This window comes from Cyprinus carpio, chromosome A25 (genome assembly GCF_018340385.1).
Source record: "Cyprinus carpio isolate SPL01 chromosome A25, ASM1834038v1, whole genome shotgun sequence".
NCBI lineage: Eukaryota > Metazoa > Chordata > Actinopteri > Cypriniformes > Cyprinidae > Cyprinus > Cyprinus carpio.
Genome location: NC_056596.1, coordinates 12,157,860 through 12,181,092, shown reverse-complemented (window position 1 = coordinate 12,181,092; position 23,233 = coordinate 12,157,860). Strand labels below are relative to the sequence as shown.

At 37.1% G+C, this 23,233-nt stretch overlaps 1 protein-coding gene and 1 pseudogene across 2 annotated transcripts; one reads left to right on the top strand and one right to left on the bottom strand.

Annotated features, from left to right (window-relative positions):
- Positions 1-156: 156 nt before the first annotated feature.
- LOC109051005 lies at positions 157-2,650 on the bottom strand (annotated as a pseudogene).
- Positions 2,651-5,941: 3,291 nt separating this feature from the next.
- LOC109050756 (carbonic anhydrase 12-like) lies at positions 5,942-21,966 on the top strand. Of its 2 annotated transcripts, XM_042715552.1 has the most exons (9): positions 5,950-6,298; positions 7,530-7,550; positions 10,794-10,973; positions 11,624-11,766; positions 17,894-17,989; positions 18,237-18,300; positions 18,392-18,549; positions 19,294-19,420; positions 20,077-21,960. In XM_042715552.1, exons 1-9 carry the CDS (start codon positions 6,250-6,252, stop codon positions 20,748-20,750), a joined length of 1,512 nt encoding a protein of 503 aa, XP_042571486.1. In that variant the 5' UTR covers positions 5,950-6,249; the 3' UTR covers positions 20,751-21,960. The 2 variants fall into 2 exon arrangements, with proteins under 2 accessions (XP_042571487.1, XP_042571486.1); XM_042715553.1 differs by lacking the exon at positions 17,894-17,989 and having other exon boundaries at positions 5,942-6,298; positions 20,077-21,966.
- Positions 21,967-23,233: the final 1,267 nt, after the last annotated feature.

Here is a 23,233-nt window from a genome sequence, read left to right as displayed (position 1 = left end):
TTCCCAATTTTATGCTATTTTTTTATTTTAAACCCTCTGCTTTCTCATCATCCACTGACTCTCACTATGAGATTATATACAGTTTCCTGGCCCAGGATTCATTTTCCAAGCACCGACAGGGAAGCAATGCCACAAAAAGGCGTTTAAGACCATACAGACATTTCTAATTTAAATGTTTATTGTGATATGATCAGTTTAGCGAACATATAAAACAATGCAAATTAGAAATGGACTGCTGCTTAAGTAAATAAGCAACATAAAAAATGATTGGCCAAAAGTTTCAATGTACATTTGTGGTTTAAAATGTAAGTTTAAGAGATTGTAGAGACTTCAAGAGTGGCAGGCTGTGCTTCTCCTCCTCCCATCTCAATGGACTGCTCTTTCAGCGGTTGCTCTACTGACTTTCCTTCTTTTTTCCCACGTTTCTTCGAGCTAGGCCTAGAAAATTCCACGATAAAAATGTATTTACAAAAAAGAAAATATACAGTATATATATATAGTAATGACTTACTTATTTTTGACAGCAAAGACAATCACCACAATGAAAATAATGGCACCAATAAGACCAAACACAATGCCCAAGATCATTCCTGATGGGATAATAACACATTAATATCATTGAATAAAAAATTAAAATATGTTGAAAACATAATTTTTAAGTTTCACTTACCAACTGGCACATCTGATTCATCTGAATGGTCCTCGAGGCCTTGATCTATTCAAACAAACACACATTAACATGTGCTTTTGCATATAGATCTCTGGGTAAAATCACTATTAGCCACATACCTGCTGCATTGTAACATGAGACACTGCACAATTTAAGTGAGAGGAATCAGTTTCCGTTGCCCACACAGCCGCTCCAGTAGAAAGACTTGCATGTGTGATGCTCAGGACTGTAGTAATAACGGAGATAGTGACCTACACATTCCCCTGCCATTTTTGGAAGAGTGCAAGCTTGTCTTTCTGTTAAAAACAGTGAAATGAAAAATAAATAAAGAAATATTGTTTCTACCACACGGTGGCAGTATTTTCTTAAGTCAAGCATTGTTTCTTAAAGGGATACTCCACCCCAAAATGAAAATTTTGTCATTAATCACTTACCCCCATGTCGTTCCAAACCTGTAAAAGCTTCTTTTGTCTTCGGAACACAATTTAAGATATTTTGGATGAAAACCGGGAGGCCTGTGACTGTCCCATAGACTTTTTTTATGGGTTTGGAACGACATGGGGGTAAGTGATTAATGACAAAATTTACATTTTGGGGTGGAGTATCCCTTTAAGCACTGTTTGGGCAAGACTGAATAGACGAATGAATCATAATCAATCAATCATAATGTGTATTTCATATATAAAAGCACATATGTTGTATGCATGTAGAATAATTACCGTTCATAGGAAACAGTGCTTCAGCTCTGTGTGAACAGTTTCTCATGCACTGCTTCTCTGTTTGGAAACGGTTTGCATTCCCAAAAACACAAAAGAACCAAAACCAAAAACAGATCCCTTCCCTTCAACTGTAGTACATGTAAATTTTAATATCGGCTTCAGGTCCCGTTCCTTCATCTGAGTTTAGACTGCAGACATCTAGATTAGACAGAAAGTGATTTGCACTGCATTACATCTGTGTCCAAGATTTAGAAAATCACAATTTATAAAAAGCATCAAATATAATGATTCTACATTATGCAAAGGTAATAGAAGCAACCATGGAAATGGGAGTTATCTTTGTATCTTGAATGAGTAATGTGTAACTAGTTTGGAACAGTCCACACCTAGTTTTTATGATGGTTGTAAATGTCTTTTTTTTACAGTATGTTAACGATTACTAGGCTTTTACATCTAGCCAGTGGCCTACTAAAACTCAAGACAATGGTTTCATTTGTATCTGTTACAGTTAAATATTCTCTTTGAATGCATGTGGAGCAAATCCAAGTAAATTTGCAATTCTAAACAAAGACAAAAATCAATTGCCTCATTCTTATTAATAACATCAATTGCAATGCCCAGTGTCATGTCATGATATAGTTAACGCAGTTTTTTTTAAAAAGTGAAATCTATTCACTTGTTCGTCCCAATCTGTTAGTGTGTATTCATGCTCTGTTAATTGTACATCTTCATCATTTCTTTCACCACTTTTTTTATGTGACTGACACTTCCTGTAAATAGTATGAAAATTCAGTAAAATATAAACTGCAATTCTGCATAAAAACACATATAAATATATACACATATACATACATGCATATTTATTCCCGCCCATTTGCTACCAACGGCGAAATGACTTTCGGGTGACCGTCCACTGTCCATAAAAAACTTGGTCATGCTTATATATTTTTCACTATAATTTTATCACATAAAGCATGGCTGTGTTTTGTGCGATTTGGTCATTTTTTTGACTTCGAGAATAGTATTTTCTACATTTAACAAGATTGAGTAATGAGGAAAAAACTAAGACCAAAACCAGACATAAACCTATTTATCACTCATAACACAATTTAATGTGTTGTTGTTGTTATTAATCTTACCTGCTTTTGTTGTTTGGGCTTGAATGTTGTGGTTTAGAGCAAAAATGAACAAAATTATTCCAAGTTCCCTCATAGTGAGCCAGGTATGAACTGGTGTAGATGAACGTTTGCTAATTATGACCAGGAAGGGGAGGATGATTTGCACTTTGTACTTTCTCAAGACAAGAGTAATAAACTCTGAGGGAACGACAGACTTTTGACTGTAGATGAACAGTGTGATTTGTTTCAAATAACTCAATTGCCAGAGACTGTTATAAAGCAGTAAAGTGAATCTTTATTATTTGGCATTCTTTATTTAAAAGCGGTACTTAATAAATGGCATTTAAGCACTGTGAAAGGCTGTGTGTTTGTAAAGTTGTAAATTTGTAAATTTTTATTTATTTATTTTCAGGAACCAGTGTGGTTATGCTAATTCAGCAGAAAGTGATGGTTGGATTTACTGGTTTTAAATTGTTTTTGTAAACTGCAACAGTTTTAAACTAAAATTTACAATTTATTTTGTAAAGTCATTTAGTGTATATTTTACAGAATTATTCTGGTAACCACATCTGCCAGTATTTTACTGTAAAATGAACAGGATTTTACAGTTCTAAAACTAATTAAATATATTTATTATTTGTCATTTCTGATATCAAGTTTGGATCTCTTTTTTTCTCAATTAGCGCTGTTAATGCTTTTTCGTCATGACTTAAGTAAATGCTAAATACTTGAAAAGATGAGAATGTAACTTCGGTTGTTTACTATTCCAAATAAAAGTCAAGCATATTCTTTAAAATTGTGTAAAGAAATTATAACTTCAAATGGTGGAAACTGCAGTTGTTATGTTTATTATATTTTAAATAAATTGAACTCCCCTGCCATAGACAGATGAAGTGATGTCACAGTTCATGGGTTCACTGACTCATTCTCTCTATCGTGTGTGTGTGTGTGTGTGTGTGTGTGTGTGTGTGTGTGTGTGTGTGTGTGTGTGTGTGTGTGTGTGTGTGTGTGTGTTTGAGTCCCTGTGTCTGTAATCGTGGCTGATGGGTTCATCAGCGTCAGCTGTTGCTCATCAGCTCTGCTATTTAATACCTGTGCAATCCGTCCTGTGTTGTCAGATAGTTTGGTGTTCCTGCTTTGTTTGAGTCTCTCTGGTCCTGCTCGTCGTCTCCAGTGGATTCTGTTCCTATCTCTCGTGGAATTTGTTCTGGATTTGTCTCGGAGGACCTCGGGTGCCCATTTGCATCCCTGCACTGCCTAAAGTGACTGTTATGTGCACATGCTTCATTTGACTCTTGCCGTCTCCATTGCTTGGACTATTCTCAATAAATTATGTTTCACATTTGCTACTGAATCCTCCTTTGTGTTCATGACAAGTGAAGCCAATATCACAAGAAGTCTCTTGCATCAAAATGAACTCACTAAATCTCTCAAATAGTGAAAAGCTTGATGGTTTCCTAGCATTTTTACATTTGGGCAACCAGAAACTAAATGCTAATTAAGTTCAAAGATATAGTTCATCCAAAAATAAAAATTTGTTGAAAGTTTACTCAATCTCAGGCCATCCCAGATTCTTCATCAGAACAGATTTGGAGAAATGTAGCATTAAATCCCTTGCTCACCAATGGATCCTCTGCAGTGAATGGGTGCCATCAGAATGAGAGTCCAAACAGCTGATAAAAACATCGCAATAATCCACAAGAAATCCATACAACTCCAGTCCATCAGTTAACATCTTTTAATGTGAAAAACTGTGTTTGTTAAAAAAAAAAAAAAAAAACCTTATTAAGATGTTTAATTGTAAACCATCACTTCCAGCTAAAATACAATAACGCTTCCTCCAGTGGAAAAGTCTATCCCCTGTTGTCCTTTCACATCAAAATCCACCAACATATTAGTTTAGAACTAGGAGTTTTTTATAATTTTTTTTTTTTTACTTGTTTGCTTGACCTGTGCATATTTCTCTCAGGGTTCAGACGAGATGACTTTTTCACTTCTGTTAAATATTGGACTGGAGTAGTGTTGATTACTCGTGGATTATTGTGATGTTTATTTAGCAGCTGTTTTGACTCTCATTCTGACGGCACCTATTCACTACAGAGGATCCATTGGTGAACAAGTGATGAAATGCTACATTTCTCCAAATCTGCTCCATTGAAGAAACAAACTCATCTACATCTTCATGGCCTGCAGGGTGAGTAAATTTTCAGCATATTTAAAATTTTGGTTTGGTTTAATTTTAAAAGCAATTAGCATTAGTCTAGCACAGAAATAAAAAATAAATTCAATTCAAAGTGTATAAATATAGCAGAAGACATTAATATAATGAACATTTTTGTGCACCTCAGTATGGGTGAATTCTTCACAGGTTACAGATGAAAATAGTATCCAGCATGGTGCCAGTAAGAGGCCCCACAAATGATGTGCATGGAGATTCAAGTTCCAGCAGTGGCCGTCCCTTATAGAACATACTGTACATTTAAACATAATTCAGCCCCATCATGTTTATAAGTAGGCTATTAAAAATGTAACATACATTGAGTGGCTCAGATGGCAAATTACTGAGGGATTCTACTCATTTGACCTTTGGTGTCTCCAGTGGGTGATTCACGTAAGTGACTCGACAAATTTAGATTGTAGCGACATTATAAAGTATATCAGTGTGTATCAGAAACAAAATCGTGAGAACCTTATTTACAGCATGGATTTTTTCCCCTTCAAATAATGTCAGGTTTGGTTAAGACACCATTTTTACATAATATTACAAGTTAAAAAAGAAGAAAATCTATACTTATCACACTTTTCACTCAAGTGAATATTTATTTGTGCCAACATGCCTCTATAGCAGGGCATATTAAGTTGTTAAAATAGCAACCTGCTGTTTGTTGACTAATTTATTTTTAATACTATCTAAAGAAAACAGAATCATTTGCAATGTGTGTTTTTAAAATGATTTAAAAGTACATTTTAAGAAAATTTAAACAACAGGAAAACAAGATTAAAACACAAACCTTTTTTTTTTTTTTTACATTTAGGACTTATTAATTAGTTTTTTTTATTCCTTTACCCCCTGTATTTATATCTTTATTTTATTTTCTTCTCAAAGCTAAAATAGTTGAGAGAAAAATGGAAAACCGAAACAAGACTCATGAAATGTATAGCGAGATAGATGATAAATAATGGTGCAATAGTAGCAAAACCTGTCCGAGATCATGTATGTACAGCTGCACGATAAACACGATGCCCACAATATACATAGACACCTATAATAACGCAGTACGTATGTTATTTGCGGGCACAGTAAACACCGAGCAAATGCTGCAATATGGCGATATAATCACAGTCATATAAGCCGGGTTTTTTTTTTTTTTTTTTTTTCATATCAGATAAGGCTTGTTTGCGGAGTTTTGTGATGACAGGTTTGAGAACCTGCGGCTAACAGCTATTTATCAGAGTTAAGACAAGCTGTGCTCCTCTGATGGCCAAAATGCTGTCTGGGTAGGGTAGGCAGCACACTCGCTCGAGGCACAGCCGCAGATTTGGATGAAGTCACTCACTGTAAACGAGCGACTGATAATCTGAGGCGCTGTTCTGTCATCTCCGTGACGTCAGTTTGTTTAACTCGCAGCGCAGCATGCTTGATATAAAATCTGGTTCCGACAGCTAGGCTTTGTCGGGGATTCTCTCTTCTGAGTCGACTTCTGAGGGTACATGAGAAGCAGCCGGTACCTTAACACTTGCAATGACACTTACATTCATCATCTTGATCGCGTGTCTCTTCGCGTCCACAGGTGAGTCTTGCACTCTCCTTATAATAACCTAACTTCCGTTGATTGGTCAGAAACAGATAACCTATCAATAGGTCATGTGCATTCAAAATTGTTGCCTACATATAAAAGTATAAAGGAAAATGTGTATTAGGCCTATTAATGATGTGTTCAACATAATGTTTGCTAATAAATGTGATACCTTATTTTATAGTTTTTGTTGGTGAATAATGGACTGTATATGTGACATTTGCATATTATACTGCAGAAATATGTAACATTTAATCTTATTTCTATTACATTCTTTTAAAACACTTAATTTCTGATGCATATTTGTGAATGTATTTTTTAAGGACTCAGGAAAAACATTTTGTAAAAACTTGCAACGTTTTGCATCACTTTAAATGGACAATATAGTCATATTGGTGTAGAAGCAGTAATTTGGAAGAAAATTGAACATCAAATATAGATTCCTGGTAGTTCATTTAAGTCGTTAACATAACGAGTGGGTGAATGCTGTTTCCATAAATGAACAACCTTGGGAGTAAAGTAAAAACATGTAAAATCATAATGTGTAATTATGAATTTGCAGAACCCCAAAATGCTTTGAATTAGCAAGGCTGTGTCTACATATCTGACAGATGACCTCGAATGACCTCAGTGTATTGAAAACCACAGGTCAAACATTTGTCATGCCAAACTGCTCAGCTGCCGACTTAACTGCGCTGTTAATATCTTGTCTGTAGATCTTCCCCAAAGGGTCAGTTCAGGAAAAACCTGTGGTCCTACAGCAGCAAGGTAGATTAACATTTGTGAATAAAGCAATGACCAAATAGCTCGGGTAAAGTTAATGCATGGTACATTAAAAATAGCTGTGCAAAAATGCTTTGCGTTTCATTATAGACTCTGTGTCAACATCTGTTATTTAATTTTAATTAAACTTATGAACTTTAATCATTCAAGGAATGCCTTGATTTCCAGTGACTTGCTCTTTAGCATTTTAAGCAGTGACGGATTATACATGCTCCAGGGGAATCTCATTGTGAACCAGAAATCTCTGGGAAAGACCAGCAAGAGTCTGGCTCAGCCTGTCAGTCAGATTGACCGATAGTAGCCAGCAATGACCAGAGCAGCATTGCAACAAGAATGGAGTCCAGCTGCAATGGAATGCATTATCTGACTGATTTATGACTGAACTGAGTGATCCCTAAAGAACTTTAAAAGCGTTAAAAATTTGTTTCTGTCTCTTTTTCAGGGGCAAAATGGTCATATAATGGTAAGTAGATCTTTTTACATATATATATATATATATATATATATAAAATTTAATTTCAATCAAACAACCACTGTTGGAATTCAAAATGTTTAATATAAGAATGGCTTCCCACAATTAATGAACACAGTTATATATTTTTGCACCAATGTATCACTATATTGTCATAAACAGCAATATTTACCTGCATACTGTTGGATTGATTAAATTGAAAAAAATATATTTTTGAAAGAAGATTCTCATGCTGCTTACCAAGACTTCCCACATAAAAATACAGTAATACCTGTAATAATGTGAAATATTATTACAATTTAAAATAACGGTGTTCTATTTTAATATATTTTAATATGTACTTTATTCCTGTGATGCAAAGTTGAATTTCCAGCATTATTACTCCAGAAAGTAATTGAAATTAATTGAACCTAATGACATACACGCTACGGAGAGACACTATTAAAGACTCCTCACAATCAAAAAGTAGAAAAAAAAAAAGAATAAAAAAACGTTGGTCATGTTGATTTTGTCCAATCAAATGCAAGAAATGAAACTTTAGCTTAGGTTATCAACTGACTGTAAGTAATTGAGTTGTAATGCCTTCTCTTATAATGGAGTCGTTTCCCCTCGGTAGTAAAGGTCATCCAGTCATCTGCTACAGAGACCAGCAAAACGTGCTCTTTACACGCTGAAGAGCTTTCAAATAAACATGCTTAATCACGGCCGCTGTCGCAGTGTTCTGGTCTATTGCCTGCACCTAGGGAACCAAACGGGATTCTGGTTACCATCCTCATGAGCCAAGACTATTCCTGGGCAGGCTTTTTAACTGTTATCTCAAACAATCATAGTATGTCATACCAGTGTGCTCACGGAGACCCTCTGGCAACCATAAAGGAGGTATCAGAGAACATGTTGCTCCTGGAAAATGGGATCTCATGGTGCAAAGATGACCTCGTTTTGACCCCTCTTGACTCTCATGGCTCTGAAATGATTCTCACCATGTGATTCCTGTTAGTTTGCCCACCCAGCTCTCTCCTCATGCCGCTGTCACTCACATGTTCTCACTGGCTTTGCAAGGAGACCTGGTTGAATTCTTGCAGGTTCATTGAGTAACACATAATTGAATTAAACACTTTTATGTAATTAAATTACATGTTTTGTTTTGATTTATTTTATTGCTGGTTTGAACTAAGATATAAGGCGACTCAAGGGACCTCAACTGCAAAACAGAGCTGTTATGGCTTTATTTTGGGAAGAGAACAATGCATAATATTATTCTGTCTTTGTGTGTGGCTCATTGCAATTTACAAGCTGAATCTCTTCTGTCCCTTCAGTTAAACTTGTGAAATAATTTTCACTTCTGCGTGCAAATTTATAGTGCCTACAAAGTCAGACTACCTTGTAATGTGCTGTATTTAGGCTTGTAGACAAAATATTTTAGACAATGTGATTATCAACCCAACCACCCTCATTAAGCAAATTGCTAAGTTTAGTTGCTACTAAAACTAGATCTTTGGATTTTCTGAAGAAAACAAGAGTGGCACTCATGCAGAAGTCAGAGGTATGATGCTAAAGTGTTTTGGGTGGTTGCCAGGGTGTTGCAGTGCGGTTGCTAGGGTGCCATGGTAGTTGCTTGGCCATTGCTAAGTAGTTGAATACTGGCCCAACTGGCCCAAAATGTAAGTCAAAGGGATTTTTTTGCCCATTAAAATGTTAATGTATATCATAAAAAATATATTTTGAGATGCAGACAATGTGACAATTGAGTGAAGTGTCCAACTGACCACTGTTTAAAATACCATGAAAAATAGCTCAATGAGAAACACTGCAGTGCTTGTGCTGTTGTTTAGATGTTATCATGCCCCTCAAACAGAACTCAGATGAGTGTTGTCCTTTGTGCCGGCTAACACTGAGAGCTCTTGACATTCTGAGTCTGAATGAATTCAGCTGAGTCAAGGCCGTTTTCAATCACATACAGGGGCATAATGACATCAAACATCTCACTGCCTGAGGTCTAAGATGAAAACAGATGCACAAATGCTCAAAAAAAGTTAGCTGAGATTATTATCTTAATAATAATTTATCCCAGACAGACATGAATGATACTTCAGTCAAAATCATAGAGACCTAGGATGAGTTTTTTTGACTTGAGTCAGTAAGCAGTCACCTAACAACCATCTAGAACACCCTAGCAACTAGTGTTTGGGTACTTGGACTCAGGATTTGGACTCGGACTGCAATTGAGAATGAACTTGGACTTGAGTGAACAGGAACTTGGAGTCAGTTGCAACAAACCTCATGTTATCTTTATTTAAAAAATTTTTTTTATAAATAATTTAATTTTTATTATATAAAAATGTTAAATTACTATTTAAATAATACTAGTTAGATAATAGTATTTAAATGTATTTAATTTTATTATTTAAAATTAATTAAATGTATTTAATAAGTAACTTATTTTAATTTAAAAAGCAACACCACTAAGGATGTCTTAACTTAATGCTTTTGTTGCAAATAGTTGCATGACCTCAGAGGTCTGCTCATTATGTCTACATTGCAGTTATGGTTTAAGGGTTATGAACCGGCCACAGGCACCTGATGTGATTATGATGGAGAGGCTAGTCCAGATTAGAAATGAACTGAGCAGCGAGTAATTACGACCGCAAGGGAGGAACATGTTAAGCTCCTACAAGAGACACTGTGTTGAAATCTTGCAGTTACAGCAGTCCAGAAAACAAAAGCTGCCCACAAAACCATGATTGACATCATCATTGACAAAGAATACACAAGCCCTTAATATGATGCTTTAAGCCCACAGCAACAGCAAACCACTTTTACTGCCACTGTTTCAGTAGTAGAAAACAATGATAATTGCATTTAAAAAGCCTAGAAAATATTATTTTAATTAGAAACTTTGCCATATTCGTATAAAAAAAATCCTTTTTCTGTACTCTCTTCTCTACAATGCACCAGAAATGTCTCTTAGACAAGTTTATACTCTGTTGGAATGACTTTGAAGCCTCCCCTAAAGCAACAAAACATTATCTTTTATTGTTGGGTGTGGTATTCATGTAAGGGCATTCATTTTGTAAGGCAGTGTTCTGTGACCGCTGACCTTAGCCTGTGTCTTAGCAAAACTTTAATGCCATCCAATTCTGGCCACATCAAATGTTCAAACATGCACCACCAGATAAGAAACGGTCAGGGAAGGACACTTGGGTAACCACAACTTTCTTTGATTTTTGCTTTCAGGACCTGATGGAGAACACAACTGGTCCAGCAACTATCCATTTTGCGGAGGGGCATTCCAGTCGCCTATTGACTTCCAGACACATCTGCTGAGATACGATTCAAACCTGTCGCCCATCCAGGTCCAGAACTACAACCTGTCGACCAATGAACAGCTCACTCTCAGCAACAATGGACACTCTGGTCAGTGCAGTATGATTACAGAGCATTTTGTTTTTTAAAGACAACTAATAACTATTATGCACCTTTTAAACGTACATTTTTAGATATTAAATCTCATATTGTAATGTCTGAGTGAAAACAGACCTTTCATTCACTACAATAGATTAAAGGATTTGTGGTTGTTAAACTAATGAGACACACATAAAGGTAAAATAGTCTTTCTTCTCAAGCTTAATTTTAAGGTCAACGTGGAGGAAATGATAGAAGGATCTATTTTTCATGTCTGCCATAGCAATTTCCCGTAATCACCCGCTTATTATGATAAAACAAACCTGTTTGTATTTTAGTCTGGAAAATAGGGCAAAGTTGTGATTCGAGGTAACGTCTTAACATCACAGGCACTACTTTTCTAGGTAATGGGTATTTTCAGCTATATTTATGGTCAAAAGTGCATTAAATAGACTGAAGTTCTTGCATTTACCATTTCTTGACTGTGATTGTTTACTTAAGACACTCTTTTATTTTATTCACTCTCACTCCAAAGAGCCATGTCGTGTCAGGTTAAGTTTTTCACCAGAATCTAATGCACCCGCCACAATAAACCTTTGTTGTCTTGCACGTGACCATACCTTAAAGATGAAAGTTATGATTTCTTTCCTTTGTACCCACAGTGCAGTTGTCTTTGCCATCTCACATGTACATCTCCAGCCTCCCTCACAAATATTCAGCAGCTCAGCTCCACTTCCACTGGGGCTCTTCCAACCAGCTGACTGGATCAGAACACACTGTTAATGGCAAACAGTTTGCTGGAGAGGTAAAGTAAATATGTACACTCAACCCCCAAAGACGAGACCTCATCCATTACTATGAACACTTTTAGTGTAGGATCAAACTGCTTTCGATTGTGTAAGGTCCAGGCACTCGGTCCAAGGAAGGTATCCAGTGCTGGCTGAAGGTTTCTTGCGTGTTCGGTCTTTTCAGTGCGTAGAGTTATTCAATTTAAATCCAATTCTAATCTGACTCCATTTTAATATGACCTCGAATTTAGGTTGAAAGGCAAAATGGATGATTGTCTGTCTCTAATTATTATTATTATTATTCTGACATTTGATTATTCTAATTAAACTCTTTACTTTAGATTTACTCATTCATTAGGAATCTACAGTATGTCACTCAGGGTGTATCATGCCGGCCGATGTCAAGCAGTTAGTCAGAAATCTATAATCTCACCTGATGTGCCTCGTGCTCCATTTAGCCTGAGATTTACTAACCCTGGACGCAGATTTGCAGTAACATACGCCTTCACTTAATCTACTTGAGAAAATAATTTCAGAGTAAGTCAGAGTAAATCAAATGTAACAATTTATTATCAGTCAGGTAAGTATTATGCCAATTCAAGTTATCAAATCAACACATGACATCAAATTCTCAAGGATGAATCTAAGAGTAAAGGATGCATACCTGACTTCAGGAAAATACATAGTATGGAGTGCAGAGACACACACCACACTACGGGCTTTCTGGCTACAGAATCGCCCTGATCCTCTTGCAACATTTCTTTAAGTACCTCAGACCAAGACAAACATCCCCCGAGATGGAGACAGGAACTAACAATTGGAATTTGCATTAAGCCAGGTCCCAGACCTGGGTGACTCAATGGGAACAGAAGGTAATTTACATGGAATAGCCTGGAAAGGGCACTCCCATTACAGTAAGCAAAATATAAGTCAACTTCTGTAAGATTGAGACCATTGTACCAGTTGCCCTGAGACACTTCAAATTACACCAAACATGACTGTAAATATAACTTGCATTTGTGTACAACATAATACTATTGACCATTCTGAGTGAACCAAATGGAGGGAGAATGGGTGAGGGGAAGGAACTGTTGCATATGTGAGAGAGGCGTTTCCTGCATTTTCTCTCAGTGAGATATGGGAACAGATGTCTATATGTTAATGCACTGTGTGTCTATTGTATGTCTCAGAAGATCAAAGTGTCTGAGGTTCTGTAATTCTTACAGTCCGCCCTTTGACCACATGAATCCAGATGATTCCCATAGGGGTCACTTCTCAGACACTTGTTGAAGTCCTTGTGATGTAGTATTTGTAGTTGTAGAGGCCTTGAGAAAGGCCTTTGTGTACACCATTCTCAACAGGTGCATGTAGCTTGAATTTAGCAGGTGGATGCACGGGTTTCAGGGTTTCACCTGTCTGGTTGAGAACAACCCGAGTGCATAGTTCATTGAATCAGTCCAGGCCTTTTTCGCTTGACGTGTCTTTCCATCATGGAGAAACTTCTGTCTCTATTGACACCATCCCTCTGACTTTCTTGCCTCTTTTGATGAATCTTGTCACCTCCAATTGTGCAGATTTCTGGGAAGACTCCAACAGGTGAAGGGTTCTCACTGGTTACACACTGCTTTGTGTGAGACACCTAAACAGCATCTTAATGGCTCACTGATTGAACAATGATAAACTGGATGTCATTTAAAAGTGGGAAGAAAACTGTGAGATACAATACAAGAACATAGCAAAACAAAAAACGTAAGGTAGGTTCATTTAAGCAGGTGCGAATGGTACATTAGGTCTTAGGTATCTTGAGGTCTCATGTCGTAAAGTGGTTCCATTTTAAAACAGCCAGTTCCCCACTACCACTCTGATGGAGTTTAATGGTAATGGAATTTAAGAATGCTTGGTCTAAAGTGGCTTAAATGAAAAGCAGCAAAAAAAAGGGGGTCAGTGTAACTCACATATTTATAAAAATGGTATGCATCATTAAAACATATGATAATAATAATAATCCAATCACAATTATGAAGGTATATATAATAATCTCACTGTTCATTCAGGAATCTTCCAATGCAAACCACTTATGTAGATCCAGGGTTTCTAAGAAATGACTTTGAGCATGATTAAGAGTTTTTCTAGAATGGAAATCCTAAATTCCTAATAACAGGTGTGTGTGTGTGTGTGTGTGTGTGTGTGTGTGTGTGTGTGTGTGTGTGTGTGTGTGTGTGTGTGTGTGTGTGTGTGTGTGTGTGTGTGTGCGTGCGTGTGTGTGTGTGTGTGTGTGAGTGTGTGTTTGTGTGTGTGTGTGTGTGTGTAAATGGGTATCTGATATGCAGGCTAAGTCACAGTTGATGGTTTGGTAAAATTGTACATGTTATGATTAATTTATAGAAATGAAGTGCAGGCACTTCACATTTGTTTCTGTCATTAGTGATGTGTTGGGAAACCAGGGGCCCTCTGGCTTGACAACCACCCTAATAACAATCAGAAAGATTAAATATTTTTAATTGTAAAGGCTCGTCTGCCTCTGTTTTCAAAATTTGTGCCATCGATCTGTGACTAGTCATGCAAATGTGTGTTACAGTGTTGTTCCATGAGTTTGCAGACAGTTGCAAATAGTATGTTGTGTGTCTATTTTAGCATGGGATTAATTCTATTGTCCTGTGTGTGAGGCTATGTGGTTCTGTCAGTGTGAAGATGGAAAATAGATCTTTAGTGGAGTACCACGTTTGTAATCTAAGCCATCATTGTCTTCTGTGATGTGTAGTGTTCAGACTGTATAGTGTAGATGAGGTGATGCAATGGTGGAGGTGTGTGTTTTGTGCTCATGTCTGGGAGATGGACGGAGTCTAATCTTTATCAATCTGTGTTGCAGAAATTTAGTTCTGGTGCTAATCCGGGAGCCCATATAGATATTCGTGTAGTAATGTTCTACTGTGAGGTGTGAATGGCCCCTTCAAGTGTCTTCACCTCCCTCTCCCGCATTTCAGGTTATGTTCTAACAATTCAGCTGTCCTGGCTGATGCAGATGGGACGAGGCGCCTTCCTGGTATCTGTTCTCCAAAGAATTGCAGTGGTCAACCAGAGACAGAAACAAATACAGAGAGAACCACAGTTAATTTTGAACTTCTCATCAGTTTCGCATTCAGACATGTGGAATTATTTTAACTACGTTCATCATCATGTATTGTAATTTTAATTCCAAATGTCACATGAAACTGAGTTCCGTTGGTCAGATCTGAGTTACTGCTACTGTTTCAGTGCAGTCTGAGTGTGTAACTCCTGATGCTGCTCTTGCAGTTAAGCCCTCACAGTCTGCTGTGTCATGAGCATTAGAGACCCCAGTTCTGCTGGGGACATTTTTTAGATTAATTGGTGTTTTTATCACCCATGTCGTCATGAACTCCAATGGACCAGTGTCCGTAGCTTTAGCTGCATTTGCTCTCATTACAGTCAGATCTGTGGGCAGAAATGTGTTCACCTGTTTCGGTGTTGTATGGTGTTGTTTACACATGCAGATCTCTATGGCACATAAAGACTTCTGGTATTTTGCTCTGATGTTTAGTATTTTACACCCCCCTTTCATTATTTTTCAAGTAAATTTAAAAGATCAAATGGTGTTGTGTGGCTTCATTCATCTGTGGCTTTGTGTAAATACAGTCATCCTCCAAACAAAGGAAAGGAAGTTTTACAATTGTGATGTAAATTTGGTCCTGTTGCTGTAACAGGTAACCAGCCTCCGAAGGTTTATATTTTTTATTTTTTAATGAGCAAGATTAGGTGCAAATTCACAGCGTCTGAATTCTGCATTGAAATTTGGATGTTTCAATTTCCAAATAATGTTAGCCATTCTCTCTAATCAGATTAAATTTTTAATTGCTAATCCTCAGCGAAGGATGAATTGGTTTGCTATCGCTTGTGCCACACTATTGAAATGAAAACTAACCTCCTCCCTTTTTGGGCACTGGGTAGCAGACCAATGAAATTTAATTGTAAGGGTTAGCAAATCATATTTTTCCATGTAATGCCATGCTTGGCGATTATAATATAATGTACATTATAAATTGATTTATAATATAATTATATTATATTAAAATAGTATATATTGAAATAATATTATTTCTGGTGTCTGGCGAGTCTTGGGAATAATATAGTTGTCAATTTGTTCGTCGTGGAGAAGACCTTGTGATTTGGCCATGTAATCACAGCAGTACACACATGTACATTGTATGTATAACAACTAGTCCTTCTTAAAGCCAATGAGAGACTCTGAAGTTGTTAACATCCAATGACTGCATGCATACTTGGAGTACACGGTCAAATCACAACTTGTCAGAAATTTTCCATCTGCAATAAGGTCTAAGTTGTCACAAATTGCATTCTCATGTCAATTCATTTGAATGAAAAGGTGTTGAGGAGCTGGGCAAGCTCAGGGCTGATGCAATGCACAATCACTGTTTTTAGGTCTCAAAGGTTTGTTTATTTAATATAGTCTGTTTAAAGACTATATGAAGACCCCATAGCCATTTGCTTGATATAAGGTGTGATATGTTTAATTGTGTGTTACTATTTGGCCATAAACACCTCCCATTCACCTCCCACTGAAAGACATCACTCGCCTGTTTGGGAGATCACGTCGCCAGTTCACCACTTTGTAAGGTCTAGGCACTCGGTCCAAGGAAGGTATCCAGTGCTGGCTGAAGGTTTCTTGCTATTTGGTCTTTTCAGCGCGTAGAGTTATTCAATTTAAATCCAATTCTAATCTGACTCCATTTTAATATTTAATCTGACTCCATTTTAATACGACCTCGAATTTAGGTTGAAAGGCAAATTGGTTGATTGTCTGTCTCTAATTATTATTATTATTCTGATATTTGATTATTCTAATTAAACTATTTACTTTAGATTTACCCCATCATTAATAATCCATGCCGATCAATACATATAACCCAAAACCACAAACACACCAACCCAAACATCACAAACACTCCATTACTAACACTATTCAAAAGGTTAACCACAAACAACTTATTAGGCCGCCTCATGCTTGTCATTCTTTAAATAGTGGTTCTGTTTAGCCCCCTACAGTCACCTATGTAACAACTTAGTTAAAGCTCAAACAATAATGAGATGTCATGGCTAGCACTGTGAAATATGCTATTCCAATCGTGTTTTACCTAGCCCTCTATAATTAATCTAATTATATAACAACTTGAATATAGTGAGACAATAACCAGAGGTTATGGCTAGTACTATGAAATATGCCCAGACCATGCTAATACTCCAATAGCATTTTGTCTAGCCCCCCATAGTTAATGTAACTGCATAACAACTTAATTAAAGTCAAGCAGTTAGTCAGAAATCTATAATCTCACCTGATGTGGCTCGTGCTCCATCTAGCCTGAGATTTAGTATGCACTAACCCTGGACGCAGATTTGCGGTAACATATGCCTTCACTTAATCTACTTGAGAAAATAATTTCAGAGTAAGTCAGAGTAAATCAAATGTAACAATTTATTATCAGTCAGGTAAGTATTATGCCAATTCAAGTTATCAAATCAACACACAACATCAAATTCTTAAGGATAAATCTAAGTGTAAAGGATGCATACCTGACTTCAGGAAAATACATAGTATGGAGTGCAGAGACACACACCACACTACGGGCTTTCTGGCTACAGAATCGCCCTGATCCTCTTGCAACATTTCTTTAAGTACCTCAGACCAAGACAAACATCCCCCGAGATGGAGACAGGAACTAACAATTGGAATTTGCATTAAGCCAGGTCCCAGACCTGTGTGACTCAATGGGAACAGAAGTTAATTTACATGGAATACCCTGGGAAAGGGCACTCCCATTACAGTAAGCAAAATATAAGTCAACTTTTGTAAGATCGAGACCATTGTACCAGTCGCCTGAGACAATTCAAATTACACCAAACATGACTGTAAATATTACTTGCATTTGTGTACAACATAATACTATTGACCATTCTGAGTGAACCAAATGGAGGGAGATAGATAGATAGATAGATAGATAGATAGATAGATAGATAGATAGATAGATAGATAGATAGATAGATAGATAGATAGATAGATAGATTAACTAATGATTCCTCATTAAAGCGAGCCTTTTCTGTTGTATCCAGATGCATGTAGTACACTTCAATTCTGACAAATACCCCAACATCTCAATGGCAGTGGACAAGCATGATGGACTGGCAGTGCTGGGAGTTTTCATTGCGGTGAGTCCAGACCTCAATCCACTGTGACTGATGTGGTGTAGTGGTTAAGGCTCGGGCTTGATTCTCGGAAGGTTGCTGGTTTGATTCCCACAAGAACTAAGCAATGAACTGCAAGGCATTTAACTCTTGACACTTTAGGGTGATCGTCCCTGTAATAAATTATTGTAATAAGTGGTTGAAAATCACATCTACTAATTCTCCCAGCATAATTCTCTTTTCTAATTAGTCAGTGTTTCATATAATTTAGATTGGAGAGTTCAACCCTGCTTTCGAAAAATTCTTCAAATACCTGAATGGCATAAAGTACAGAGGTAATTTACTTTCATATAGTTTCAAATATCTGTGTTTGAGATGTGCACAAGTATGCTAACTCTATCCTATTGCTAATCTGTGAATTAACAGATCAGAAAATACAGGTCCCAGCATTTAACATCCATGCGCTGCTACCAAGCCATTTGGATGAATATTACCGCTACGATGGTTCTCTGACCACACCGCCCTGCTATCCCAGTGTGCTATGGACTGTGTTCAGGAGACCAGTTACCATTTCACAAAAACAGGTATTTCACAAAAATAGGTACTTTATATGTCAACAGTGATGCTTTGCTTTCAAGAAAAGGTGGTTTAGTAGAAATCAAATCGAGAAACTGTTATTAAATATACTCTTTATCTTCAATGCAAGATAATGAGCTTGTTAGTATGACCAGGTAGGTCTATAATACCTCAGGCTGATCTATCCATTAGCAGCAGACATGATTCACAAGTTGCTTGGAAAAAAGTTTATTTCACCAGAATACACAGTTACTTTTGAATGGATTTTGTACATGTAGTTATGCCATAAATCCAAAGGCCAATAAGTTCTAACTCAATCTGACATAATGAAATAATTGTTTACATGGCTCAGCTGGTTTCTTTTCATATCAGCAGCCAATGAGCTTACTGCTCAACATTCAAATATTCAGCTATTGCTTGCTGTAGCCGAATGGTTCAGAAACCCTCCACCTTCCCCAGCTCCACCTGTATAGATCTGCGATGGGGTGCTTTATATGTCTGTGGATGTATTGGCAGTAGCAAGTCTCGGTACTTCCTCTGCTGCTGCTGCTGCTAGCAGATCTATTCCACCAAGAATGCCAAGCGCATTAACATTGCCATGTATATTACCATGTTAAACTCTCCAAGAGTTGTCAGAACTGCAAATGGCTAACTAGCCAAACCTTGACACTTTGTCTGTGACTTGCAACTCTGAGGCAATAGTTTCTGCTGTCCATATTGTGTGTAGAAATGTTACTGTTGTGTCTTTGCAGTTTTTGGCATTGGCCACAGCTCTGTACGCCTCTTATGCCCAAGAGTCTGCTACTGTGCCGCTTCACGGAAATTACCGGAAACCACAACTCGCAGATAACAGAGTGGTACTGGTTTCCTTCAAGGATGGTAAGTTGAGTCTAGTTTGCTGTTTGATTGTGTATAATATGGCCAGGAAGCCTAATGAAGTGCTAAACCTGAAGTGCTTAAATATCTGCTGCAATGCTTGAACAGAAGTGCCATTGTTTCCTATCAAACAAGTGATAGGAATATGAGCTTTTAAGTTGGCTTTGTCTTTCTTTCAACATCTGTGTAAGGCCTCAATTTATGCACTGTTACCTTTTTTCCTCAATGAAAGACCTTTGCTACTGCAGGCTCCTTCAAAACAAATGTTGGGTTTTAAATTAGATGCTTCAACTGACATAAATCTTTCCCTCTAAACCTGGTTTTAGAGTTGGTACACCACAGATTTTGCTTCTAAATGTCAGGCATTTTGTTGCTATGAGAGAAGTCTGGGTTTGCTGTCATCGCCTGAGGCTTGCGATCTGCTTCAGTCTTGCTGTTTGCTAACATCCTTGCATGAAGGCTCAATCCATCGATATCTCAGTCTACCGCTTGCTGCATTCTTTACTGCATGGCAATGTATCCTAAGAAGCTGAATTATGGAGAAGAAAGGTCGGTCCTTCATTTTTCCTTCCAGCCCCTGCACTAGTCAGGCTTTACCCCTAGCAGTCCTTCGTTGCAATGCTAAGCTTGAACACCTCTTTACATTGTGTTTGGTGCAGGACTGCACGGTATTCTTTCAGCGGCGTCCCCCTTTCAGAGGAAGCAAGTCATCCAGAAGCTTCTGGTGGGTGACCTTGCCGACTTGGCCGATGAGGGACTCTACCAACTTCTGCCAAAGTTGAGTCCCCAATCGGGAAACGTTAAGAAGTTGAAGAAGACCAAGAAGCAGGAACACTGGAGCCAGGCAACTCAGAAACAGCAGTGGTTGAAGAACAAGGTGCCAAGCAATTCTGGCTACTCCTTATCCGTTGGGAAGAACACACCAACACCATGGAATATGGGAACATTTGATACGGGTAAAGAGATGTGCTTTGTATCCCTGGAGGAGAATGTCATGCATCAGCTCGAGAGATACCATGCAAAAGGTCTGATGGTTGAAACTCTGAAAGAGGTCGTTTTTCCTGAGTTGAACCTCAGGAGTTACTTGCACTGCCGTTCTGATCTAGACCTTCAGACCATAAGAAAACTCATACAAGGAAGATCTCGAGATGAGGCCACCGAGCTCGAACAATCACTGGCTGAAGCCATGCTGAAGAAGATGAGAAGGCAAATCAACCAGCATAAAAATCCAAAAATGGAAGCCACCATAGGGCATCCTCAAGCCACAGTCCCAAAGGACTTCAACTCGGCCTTGACTTACCACAGACCTCAACGTGTTGAATGGGAAGATTAGACCCAGTGAGGGCTGCAAACCTTCCAGAGGGCCTAAATTTCTGCAGTATGCTGTCACGCACAATATTTAGTCAACTCAGCTCCTAAGGCTAGCACGTCACTTGAATGATATTTATTTAGTTTGACAGTACCCCTCTAACACTGTCTCTGAGACTCAGACAGTCTTTGTCTCAAACTAGTTTTGCTTTTGCAGTAGATGAAATGACTTGTTGAGCAAATGATGTTCATGATATGTTATGCCGCTGATTATGAAAAGTCTGTAGTTACTTTCCAACAGTATGCTAGACAACATTTGCTAGATGGATGTCAACAGGACCACAAAATTTCCAGCCTTCAGGATCCAGATTAACTGTCTAATGATTAGTCTAGACTAAAAGCTGGTCTGTTTTAAGCATTAGTGAGGTTTTTGTGAGACTCAAACAATCTTAATTATGATATTCAATGCACAAAAAGACAGAAGACCACAATGGTGAGGGCATATTTTTACATTTTATTGGGAAAAGTTGAGCTGTATATTGCAGTAATTGCATTCTGTGGTTGAAAAGAGTCAAGCGCAAATTAAAAGGGACAAAATTAGCACTTAAAGCATTTTAATATTCTCACTTTTTAGAACGCTGTGTGGTACTGTTTTTTCTTCTTTTTTTGGGGTGTGATCTGAACCCAGAGACACAGCAGACAGCATAACCCTTTTTTGGACACTGACTCAGATTTTGGTCTATATAATTCTTTGTGAAATGTCTAGATCATGGATTGTAAAATAAAAGCATAATGCCGATTAAAATTTTATCACTTTTTCCACTTGTAAAGGACAAACATGTCCCTGTTTATATTCTAAATGGTTTTCAGAAGTGATGTCTGAATATTAAAAAATAGCATATGTTTATATCTGTATTTGTATTGAGTTAAAAGTTTTACATTTATCATAATCTTTAGACCTTGTATGATCCACAGTAATACATTTTCTGATCCTATACCCAAAAATCCCCAGTTTATTCTATTTATTTACCTTCTTGTCATATCAAACCTGTTTGGCTTTATTTCTTTTACTGAGCACGGAAGATATTTTTTGTCCCAACAAAGAATGTCAGTGGGGTCCAATGTTTTTTTGGACCCTACCAACTTTCATTATGAACAAAACTGTTAAAACACACTTTAATATACCTTGTTTTGTTTCGTTTTTCTTGAATAGTCCCACATCATTTGTATGTGCAATATATTCATAAAACGTTCCTCTTAATTCATAGTTTTCTTTTCTTTCCTCTAAGGAGACTTTACTTGGATGAGCTGGGGTATGTTATAGTAAACCAGTCTGTGCATGTGTGTGTGTGTGTGTGTGTGTGTGTGTGTGTGTGTGTGTGATGTCAGACACTTCCTCACTTCTGGCTAACAGACGTGACGTCTTATGTTATGACACTCACAGGCAAGGAGCTGGTGGCCATGCAGTGACGTGTAGCTGCAGTGTTGCGTCACCACTGTCTTTGACCACAACATAATTGCTGTTGACATAAGATTGAACATATGGACAGGGCATTTTTGTGCACTTAGCATGACTTTAGGACCTTATCATTGAATATCTATGGTTTAGTTCTAATTGTAGTGCAGCAGTGCCTGACAGATATCTTTACTCTAAACCACTGTGCCCTATATGTGTGCATGCGTGTCTCATTTGACACCACATGTATAATCATAGCCACATTTGTGTTTTTTTGTGGATTAATTTGGTTGTGTAACATTAGTGTGAAATGACTGTTAATCATACTGAGAACTGCTAACCAAAGAATCTAATCTGGGCTTATTTGAAAAGTTATTTTTAACTTTGTCAAGTCAACATGAAATCAGAATTTACCCAAAACATTCTTCACACAATCATATGCATGATTTATAAGCGAACATTAATGCAAAAAAAAAAAATTATATGTATATATATATATATATATATATATATATATATATATATATATATATATATATATTTATTTAGATTAAGATTAAGATTTTTGTCACATTATGGAAATCAAATGGGTTGCAAATACCATTTCATGTTGACTTTAGTGTCACTGACTTTCATTTGATGCTTAAAAGTCATTTTAATCTGGGTTATGATCATATTCTTTGATAAAATGTTCACAATTATATTACAAAAATGGCACTTTGTAAACATAATATTTACAAAGTCATGCAAAACAAATACAAGGCATGCTGCATTAAACCAACTCTTAAAATAATTAAACACACTGTTAATTATGAGATTAATTCTCCTTACAGGTATTCTAGCAACAATAATAATGGCCTCCATGCTAGGACTGCTACTGATCATTACACTAGTTTGGTGTCTTTTGAGAAAAAGGTAAGTGTTAAATTCACCCCAAAATGAAATAAAGATGTGGTCACATTTACTGTTTTAATTTTTTATTTTTTGCAATTTTTTAAAGATTAAAATTGAGTCATTTTAATAGGAATAAGTGCATTCAGGAATTTTACTTG

Coding starts and splice junctions, on each gene's coding strand:
- LOC109050756 (XM_042715552.1), top strand. CDS start 6,250: ATGACACTTACATTCATCATCTTGATCGCGTGTCTCTTCGCGTCCACA. Junction 7,551..10,793: donor GGCAAAATGGTCATATAATG/GTAAGTAGATCT, acceptor TTTTGCTTTCAG/GACCTGATGGAGAACACAAC. Junction 18,550..19,293: donor TTACCATTTCACAAAAACAG/GTATTTCACAAA, acceptor GTGTCTTTGCAG/TTTTTGGCATTGGCCACAGC.